At 49.8% G+C, this 10,179-nt stretch overlaps 1 protein-coding gene across 1 annotated transcript; it reads right to left on the reverse strand.

Annotated features, from left to right (window-relative positions):
* Window positions 1–6,061: 6,061 nt before the first annotated feature.
* On the reverse strand, window positions 6,062–8,597 carry GUCA2B (guanylate cyclase activator 2B). Its single transcript, XM_011377936.2, has 3 exons — window positions 8,458–8,597; window positions 7,169–7,355; window positions 6,062–6,342 (listed from the first exon to the last, which is right to left on the reverse strand). Exons 1-3 carry the CDS (start codon window positions 8,545–8,547, stop codon window positions 6,281–6,283), a joined length of 339 nt encoding a protein of 112 aa, XP_011376238.1. The 5' UTR covers window positions 8,548–8,597; the 3' UTR covers window positions 6,062–6,280.
* Between the last annotated feature and the right edge of the window lie 1,582 nt (window positions 8,598–10,179).

Here is a 10,179-nt window from a genome sequence, read left to right on the forward strand (position 1 = left end):
AGAGAGCCTAAGAGACACTCAGAGGGACGGAGACGACAGAGACGAGGACAGCGAGAGAGTGAAGGCGCTGAGAGGCATCCTGAGTGTTCTGGGAATTCAGTTTACATATCATTCTCTCGTTCCTGTGGGTTACAATTTAAAAACTTTGTTTACTCATTTTCCTTTGATAAGAACATACAATGAGGAAAGATAAGAGCACCTAGCATGAGAAGGTAATATATAGCGTGAAAGGCCTGCTGACAGTGCCCAGGCTTCGATCCGTGGGTTCCCCATGGTTTTAGCCATAGGAAATTAATGATTTTATTGCGTGTAGGGCACCACGTAAAGACTCTGTTTTTCTTGTTTTCCCTTCATGGTGTGGAGAAATGGGTTGTTAGCAATCCCAGCAGAAATCTTCCTTTGTTCTGCAGGTTTCCTCCTGGCCTGGCTGCAGGGCTGATCAGCATGTTGAAGTCTCTGAGTGTAGCTTGATTTAACATTTTAGATCTCTTGCCTCCTTTCAGATTACTGGCACTCTATTGAAATTTCCTCAGAGTATGCTTTGTAAGCTTTAGCCCTTTTTCTTCCTAGCCATTAACCCCCCTGAGGCAGCCAGAAACAATGGCCATGACTTAACTAAGGGTCACAAGGTATGAGTTTCTGTTAAGCTAAAGATAATATCTTGACCTAAGTTATGTTTCAGCTCCTGAGCCCTAGGGTGAAATGACCCCCTGGCTCTTTTCCATGAAACCAGATAGAGGTCTCAGCGCTGTCCTTAAGACCTGATGGGATCCCCTAATGCTGAACCCACAGTATCTTGTGATTTGGCCCTATATCGAGAGAGAAGAGGAGGCATCTGAAAGTAAAAATAGAGGCAAAGGAAAGGGCCTGCAGAAATAACCATAACTAACTCAGCTGGTTAAAACTGCTCTCTCTCTTCCCCCATTCTGCCCTATGCTCTTCAGTTAACATGTTTTCCACAGCTGCATCCCCCACCTCAAGGATTCTCCAGCCCCTTCCCTTTCTCTGTAGCTGTATAGGAATGTCAAGACTGTGGAACTGTTTGCTGTGTTACAGCGAGAGCTCAGCCTTTGGATAAGGAACCCCCTGAGCGGGTGCAGACATCAATGAATGCTGCTCCGGTCTGTAAGCCTAGAAGTGTCGTCTCTTTGTTCAAGAATCCAATAAAGGTGCTGATAACATCAAGGGTCTGGAAATTCCTCCCCTGCTGGCCCCCACCCAAAGCTGCCCCTCCCCACTGAGTAAGGAGGGACATGTAAACCCTCAGACAAAGGAATCATGTGCCCCTTTCGTGGACACGGAGAGGGTATGTAAGCTGTAAGAAATCTAACCAAGGGGAGATCGTGCTTTGTCTGTTGAATGCCCCATGCTCTCCGCGGGCATTAAATTCTCCTTCCTCTAACAAAGTTGTGTGAGCGTCTGAATTCCTCTTTCAGGTGTCACTTCCTGCAACAGTATAATCTGTAACCTACACACCATCAGGGAGTTCCAGGCTTTTGAGCAATACCTTCTCATTCTCCTGGGTGGTGCCATTCATAATAAAATAGCCAATCTTTCTCCATTAAAATTTCTGGTGTTTAGCGCACAGAGCTGAGTTTGAGCCCAAGCATATCGTTTACAAGCTGTGTGTCTCTCTCTCAGACCTGGTTTTGTTACTGCACACAGACTTCCTTTCTTTATTATTTTTATTATTTTTTAATCCCCCTGCACTTCCACCCCTGACCTAGGGGATGCCATCTCCCCTTAAGAACTGGATTTCTGAAGGCGAGGCATCTCCTCCCACCCCACGAGCCCTGGGTATGGGCCACAGCTCCGCTGGGGCTCGAACCCAGGACCTTTTGCATGTAAAGCAAGACATGCTAAACACTACTCTATGGAACCACCCTTTCTTTAATATAGGTTTGTCTAGCATAATAACATTGTGACTCACTAGTTTTTTTCACCCCTATCCTTCCACCTTTGCATGTACTGTATTCCCAACTTCCTTAATCATTAAGCCTTAGTAATGTAGAGAGGAGGCAAGAGAATTAAAAATGTTAATCAAGCCACATTCATAGACTGCAAGGTGCTGATCAGCCCTGCAGCCAGGCCAGGAGGACACCCTCAGAACAAAGAAAGATTTCTGCTGGGATTGCTAACAGCCCATCCTCCACACCTGTGAAGGGGAAACAGGAAACAAGAGTCATTCCCTAGAACTAAAACCACGGGGAGCCTATGGATTAAAGGCTGAGAACTGCCAGCAAGCAGTCCTTTCAAGCTACATACTCTTCCTTCCCCTTCCCCTTCCTCACTGTATGTCCATATCAAAGGAAATGGGTTAACAAAGTCTTTTAAACAATAACTCACAGGAACTAAAGAATGATATATAAACTGAATTCCCTGAACACTCACTCACCTATTCACAACCTTTCCAAACCTGTCTTGGTCTCTCCCTCCGCCTCAGAGAGACCACACTCTATCTGTGGAGTGTTACCCTTTTTTGAATAAACTTTCCTTTTGACTCGCATTTTGGTGTGTGTGTTGAATTCTTCTCTCTGCTAAAGGACTCTCTTCTTCTCTTGGTACGGGGCTTGGTCTCCCTGTCACCTGGGGAAATTTGCCCCGTCCTGTATCATTAGGACATTAGGTTCCGGTCAGCGTCATTTTACGAATAAAACCTCAGGTCTATTCATCATGAGAACAACTTTTGCTTAAACTAAGGATAACGACTTGGCTTCAGGTGTGTTTCAGCAGCAGACCCATGAAGGTGGCATGATCCCACCAGCCCCATCCCCTCAAAACCAGACAGAAAGACACCATGACAGACATCAGGACCTGATGCAATGAGCAATTGCCTCCTACCCCAACCCTGATCAATCAGCGGAGCACACGACCCCAACTCCCTCAGCTACCATGACTAATGAGTCTTCCCCTATGTAACATATCCCCTGGAGGCCATGGGGGAGCCAGGTTCTTGAGTGATAGCTTACCTGTATCTCCAGGACTTGCAGCCCTCTAAAATAAACCTTTACTTTCTTTGTTGCAAAACCTGTGTGTGTCTTGCTTGGACTTAGATGCACGCAGGAAAACACTAAGTTTCCCAGGGTAGCAGGGAGATTCGATGAGACATGTTTTGGAGTTAGAATCATTCAATGCTCCCACTCTGGAGCCCAACTCTCTGGGTGTGAGTCCCGGCTCTGCCTGTTACCAGCTGTGAGACTTTGGGCAGGTCACTTAGCCTATTTCCTCAGTTTCTTCATCTGTAAAAGGGGGTTGACAAAATGGAGAGAGGAAGAGATGCTGTTACCTGAGAGTGGGTCCTCTCCCAGCGCGTTTTCCAGGTTCTTGATGTCTCTAACAAAGAATTGAGCAAGACACCGAAATACAGCAGAAAACAAAAGTTTTATTAGAAAGGAAAGTACACTCCCAGAAGTGGAAGTGGGCCTGAGCTAGAGAAGCGTGCCTCAAAAGGCCTGGTAACAAAGACTTCAGGGTTTTTATCTCTTTTTTGCTGTGGGTGGTTACTTTTCTTAGAGGAGTGGTCTTCCTTGATTGACAACTGAGATTGACAGGGCTCAGTGAGTGATCATTTTGCTTTCTGTGCATGTTTGATCCCAGAATTCAGTCTGTCATAATGATATTAATGAACTTCTGGGCATACGCATTATATTATAATGATGTTATAATGAGGCTCAGGTGAGTTGAAGGTCCTTGGGGTCTTCATTGTGCAGGTGTGAGTGGCTGGCTTGAACTGGTACCTAAATCTCTGCCTACTGGTTTCTTTGTATGAGTTAAAAAATGCCTTCTGGCTTGCTTAATTGTGGGTGGATTAGGTTAGACCCCTTCTGAGATAGGATGACCTCAGTGTCTTTGCAGGCAGACCTGAAACCCCCTAACTTTCCTTTTGTTAGAGCCATGAACCCCCTTATTATTAATATGGATGTTGAGGGATGGGAGGTCTCTTCCTCTGTATCTGCTTCCTGCTGAGAATGGTTGTAGCTCCTGCCTACAGGGGTTTCACGGAGTTCTTTCCCTTTCTGCCTCAGTCAGGGTGGGGTCTTGGGTTTCCTGCTGAAGTGCCACCTCAGTCCCTAGACAAGGAAAAGAAAATACAAACTCGTTATTTGAATCATACATCTATTAATTTCTATTATTGATTTGGTTAATTCATTTCTTAAAGAGTAAAAAGAAAGACCTTTGGCTTAAAGTCTCCTCCGCTCTCAGACTCTAAGGGCCCTGCTTGGCTTAACATTATTTCTGCTTAACAATGGACTGATGACCCTTATCAATAGCCAAAGGATCTGAGTCACCAGTTTGGGACAATTATCAGAATTTGAGGGAGGGAGCCTTTTTCCAAAAGAAGGAGGGAAGAAAACCTAACTAGGTTTACTAAAAAGATTAACTCTGCAAGAGATGCCCCATTTCATTTCCTGCTAAAAGATTAAGAATTTTACAAGTGATGTCCTGTCTCAATGCCACTTTTAGAACTTTAAGAAATGAGTTGTTTTAAAGCCTTTATTTTTACCCTAAATAAATAGCGTTAAATGAAGATTAACTGTGGTAACATAGGAAAAGCTCTTAGAGCTTCTCTAGCCAGGCCCATAGTATGCACTTTGTTGATGTTGCTATTATTGTTATTATTATTTCTGTGTAGCCTTGTACCTGGCACCTAGAAGATGCTAGGTCAGTGGCAGTTCTGTTTACCGCCTCCTCCTCAGGCAGGTGGGAACCCAGCAAGGTGAAGAGAGTGGTAAGAGATGAGGCCAGATGGTTCATGGGCTCAGTTTAGACTTCAGAGGTGGCACTGGGGAGCCACGGAAGGATAATGGGTACCGTTAGAGAAGCGCTACCATGTTCCTCTGGTCTGGCCTGGTCTGGGAGCAGTGTGATAAAGGGGTCTACCTCTAGTGATGGTGAAAGGATGAGAGGGGCTCAGAGAGACATGGGAGGCATTGCAAAGGCCCCAGCCTACCTTGCCTTTGGGGGAGGAAGAGGAAGGAGCTGGAGCTCTGGGGTTTGTGGCCTGGAGGACTGAGAGACTCAGGGCTCATGCGCAGAACAGGGTTGTCAGAAGGGGCAGCAAGTCTAAGGGAATTCATCCTGGCCTCGGCCCTGGGTGAGCTGAGTTCAGAGGGCACAGTCCCTTTGTACGTGGCTTTCTTCCTCTCTGGCTGCCCAGGACAGAGGCTGGGGAGGACCCCACCCTGTGGAAAGGCTTGGCTCCAGGGAATTCCCAGCATGACTCCTGGCCTTGAGTTACTGGCACTGAAGGCCACTGCGAGAACCTGACCCTGTGGCCAGGTGTCACAGGGAGACAGTAACCTGGTGGTCCAGAGCATGGATTCTGGCCCAGACTTCCTGAGAAGTGTGCTTTGCCACTTTGCTGAGCCTGTGATCCTGGACTGGCTTTCTCTGCACCTGGGTTTCCTTATTTGTAAAGCGGAGATGGTAATCATAACAGTATCTGCTTCATTAGACTGTGGTGAGGACTTAGTGAGCTGGTACATGCGAAGAGTTTCAAATAGTGCTTAGGGTATAGCAAATGCTCAATAAATGATGGCCATTATCATCATTAATATTTTTCAGGGCCACCAGGATGGAGAGAGGGAAGAAAAGTCTTCTACCTGGAGCTGGCCAGATGGTCCCAGGGAGCGGAGAAAGGTGGGAGGGTGAAGGCAAAGGGCTCATCTTCTCAGGTGCCCCAGAGCCAGGGGAGGCTGCACCATGTGATCCCTCCCCCTTCACCCACTCCTGCTGTCCCATCTACTGCAGGAGGCTCCCCATCCTCCGCCACCCCAGGTCAGGAGCATAGAGGCTGTGGCTCTGCAGCTGGGCCAGGCCTTGAGCTCACCTTGGGGGTCAAATGGGTCTGGGTACTCTTGGGTGACTCGTTCCTACCCTAAGCCTCACTCCCGCCTATACAAAATAGAGCTTAGTGAACCAACTCCTGGGGTGTTAGAAACCAGGGAAATTCCTGTTTCTAGCCCAACATCTCTCCTCAATCCAGCCAGCTTCCCAAGAAGCACCGCCCCCCCCTCCGCCATGGCTCCTGGCCTTGAACAAAGGCACACTGGACTCTGTGTATGGTGGAGAATCTTTATTCAGCAATGGGGCTGCCTAAAGGGCCAAACTCTCTCCTAATTGCTTTGTGCCAGATCCAGCTGCTTTGGCCCTAGGAGGATGGCAATGACCACAGTGGTCAGGGCTCCTCCAGAGCTTGGATGGGGACAGGGGCTGTGAGGGCAGTGGGCTGGGGGTGGAGCAAGGAGTCCGGGGTGGGCTCAGGGCGCCTGGGTCCATCTCAGGTGCAGCCGGTGCACGCAACATTCACACACAGCTCACAGTCGTCATTGGCGATGGTCTCTGGGTAGGGGGAGAACATTGGTCAGCTGATCTGAACCTAAAACATCCGTGGTCCAAGGAGTTCCTGGCCTGGCAGCCAGAGAAGATCTGCTTAGGAGTGGGCCTGAGAGAGTGGCCTGCCACCTTTCTCACAAATTAAGAGTATGACATTTTAAAAGCAGAGTGAGCAGCTTGGGTTTAAGTCCTAGGTCCTCTCCTTCCTCCCAGTGCCTAGGCAAGTCATTTAAAGTCTGCACCTGAGTTTTCCTGTCTCCTACATAGACAGCATTGGCCTGACAGAGTAGTTGTGAGGTGAGAATGCGGGCAAAAGGACCGACACAGGGCTCAGCACTGAGTAGGTGCTCAATAAATGCTAGCTAGTCACCAAATTCTCCTGGCCAGCTCTGCTTCATCTGTCATGCTTCAGCTTAGATGTCACCCCTTGGGAGCCTTTCAGACTCCTTATGCCACCCTAGATGTGAGCCATTCCTCCTTCATGTACCCACTGTGCTCCCCCAATCATCTCACTGCTTTACGGTCATTGCTTTTGGGTCCCTTTCCCAGGCCCCCTTCCCTCCCATCTGTGCATTCTTTGAGGTAGGAGGCCCAACCAACCCAGGTTGCTGGGAGCTGAGGGGCTTCCTCACGCCTGACTTTTGCTGCCAAGACTGGGGAGGTGAGAGGCCGAGTTTCTTGATCACTGCTCAACACCTTCCCCGCAACCCTTCCTCGCAGCCACTAGGTACCTAAGAGAAGTAATGTGAAGCAGAGGAACCTGGATCTAAACTGAGGTGTGAGGAAGAAGAGAACAAGAGGCAGGAAGCTTCGCAGAGGTGGCGGCACTCACTCAAGGCCTGGAAGGTGGTGGCAGCTTCCGTGGAGGTGCAGATGGGCTGCAGGTCCAGTGGTAGGGCCTGGTGGTAGCATGGGGTGGGCAGGACATTCTGGGCCTGCAGGTGGGGGCTGAATGCCAACTGCTTCTCCAGGTCATTCAGTTTCTTCACGGAATCCAGCTGGACCCGGAAGCCTTGGTACTGGTGGGGAAGAAGGAGGGTGTCAAAACCTGGACTGAGAGACCATGGTTCCTCAGACCCCACAAAATCTCCCCATTCTTAAGGGAAGTTTGGGCTACACCTGAAAGACAGCCTTGGAGGTGGGAGGTGGTATCTGACACTTCACATCCCTGTGTCACAGGCCCCCAGTAACTGGTAAACAAAGCTATGGAGCACAGTGGTTTATGGCATGGGCTTTGGAGACCCGCAGATCCCTGGTTCAAATCCCAGCTCTTCCTGACTAGCTACCTGTCGCCTAATCTGAGCCTCATCTGAGCCTCATCTGACAGATGGAAGTTGACAAAATGATGGCAGTCACAACCTGGCCAGGCTCCAAGGCCGGGGGGAGGCTGAGGCTCTCTTACACCCCTTCCAGGGCCCCGCATGTTCCCTCTCAAGGAGGCCTTGCGCAGAGTCAGGAGTGTGAGACACCCAGAGCGACAGACTTCCCAGCCACGATGGAGAGGCCAGCAGCATGCTGTCGCACCACAGACAGGACCTGCTTCCATGACTCCTTCCAGCCTCACAGGTGCCCTGGAAGGCCACCTGGACTGCCTGCCGTCTTCTCCCTGGACTTTTCCTATGCTGCGCCCTCTGCCTGGAGCGGTCTGTGTCCTCTGTACCTGGCTACCTTCGGCTCACCCTGCAATGTCCACTTGAATTATCTGCCAAGGAAATGTCTTCTGGTGATTACCCCTCTGCACCCATACATGGGCAAACACAGAACACTGCGGGAGCAAAAAGTGGTGTCCCTCCCCTCTTGGGCATCTCAAGGACAGGGACCGCATCTTGTTCCACACCCTGACCTCGGACCAGGATTGGCCTTCAAGGAGAGCAATGCTGAATAACAGCAGTTTATTATGCTATTGTTAAACCATCAGCATAGCCATAGGCATGCCAGCTGACCCCTACCCCACCCCACCCCAACCAGCTGTCTTAGTCCCTGGGCTATGATTAGGTGTTGGGCTGAGCCCTGGGCCCTGTGCTCCCATGTACCCCATGAATTTCCCGACGTCCCCTCACCATCTCAGCCTCCCACCGTGGGAATCTTCAGTCGAAGGGCATGCTGGCTGAAAGGACTCACCTGGATGTAGACTGACTGTGTGCTCTGCAGCAGCACCAGAAGGACCACGGCCACTCCGGACAGAAACCTTGACACAGTTCTGCCACCCATCTTGCTCCCTCGGCACCCCACGACTGTCCACCCAGCTGCCACCCGCTTCCCTGGCTAGCAGCTCTTTATAGGCCAGGCTCCAGCACCCTGGTCACTCATTAACTGGCCAGCTGGGGTGGGGTTGACACTTGGCTGGCCCTGTGACGAGCCTGGAGAGTCCATTCCCAGGAAGGGGGTTGGGTGTGGTGAGGGCAGGGAGGCCCGGCACATGGGAACATGTTACTCTGAGTCAGGCACCTGCTGTGCGTGGCTCTCTGTGGAAGGGCCTTAGACCACACCGCTTTTCCTCGCTCCTTAAGACACCCCTGGGAATGAAATGGTAGGGAGACCATTTTACAGACAGAGAAAGCGAAGCTTCAGAGGTAAAGTGATTCACCCCAGGTCACAGAGCTAGTCAGTGGGAGAGCAGGGACACAGGTCAGCCCATAGTTCTTCTCTGAGCGAAAGATGTAGACAGACCGGCTGGCCCACGGCAAGGTAAGTAGGTGCAAGGCTCTCCGTGCCCTCAGCCCCACACCTCTCCAGCCCTCTCTCCCCAGTTATATTTAAGAAACCTCCTTCTGATCAGTCTGGTCCCAGGCCCTCAACCTGCCTCTGCCTGCATCTCCCACTGGTGGCTGGTTACCTTAGACCATGTTTGTGACCTAAGGTACCTTAGGCCATCTCACCTGTCTATGCCTTTTGTGGCCTTAGGTACCTTAGGCCATCTCACCTGTCTGTGCCTTTTAGGAGCCAGTTGTCTCACCCAGCATGGGGGAAAGAGCCTAGCCTTGGAGACAGATTGACCCAGGTTCAAAGCCCGGTCCTGATGCATTTGTGTGATCTTGGACAATTCGCATCGACTTTGACTGAGTCTTAATTTCCTCTACATCGAATGGGCGAAATGATAGAACCCACCATATGAGGTGAGTGATGGGGCCCACCTGACTCACCCTAGGCAATCCATAACCCACTGCCTCCATGGCTGAAGGCTGGGTCGGGGAGAAGAGGGCAAAGTCCACTAGGCGTTATCATCTCTGCCCTTCCAGGCAGCTGTAAACAGTGCCCACAGCAGGGCTCAGCTCTGTAGGCACAAAGCCTGGCACGCAGTAGGGCATCCATGCATAACACTGAGTTGAAGCCCAGAAAGCCCACCTAGACAGGGAAGGGCCATTCTCCAACCTGTGCCTATAACGACTGATGTCATCACACTCCCACAGACCGACTCTACCCGCTTGTGCCTCATCTTATCTCACCTGTTCACTGATGCATTCCACCTGCCTGAAATGCTTTCACTGATGCATTCCGCCTGCCTGAAATGCTCATCTCCTTTCTTATCTTGGGATGAAATGAAAAAAAGCTGGGTGAACTTTGATATTACCTATGTCTTGTTTTGATTTCAGACTTCAGCCTTTACTCTTTAGCGTATGAAGAAATTAGTGGACATGCTTTCTCGTCTGTAAACTGAAGATAGTCATCAGTAACAACAATAGCTCTCATTTCTTGAACATAGTTCTTTTGTGCACTGTGTGCTAGATGGCATAATCCTGTTTAATCCTATAGGATTGTCTCCAATTTACAGATGAGTAAACCAAGGTCCAACAAGATCAAGCACCATGTTTAATATCAGTTTAAACAAAAAACAAAAAGCCT

The sequence above is a fragment of the Pteropus vampyrus genome, unplaced genomic scaffold (genome assembly GCF_000151845.1).
Source record: "Pteropus vampyrus isolate Shadow unplaced genomic scaffold, Pvam_2.0 Scaffold326, whole genome shotgun sequence".
Classification (NCBI taxonomy): Eukaryota; Metazoa; Chordata; class Mammalia; order Chiroptera; family Pteropodidae; genus Pteropus; species Pteropus vampyrus.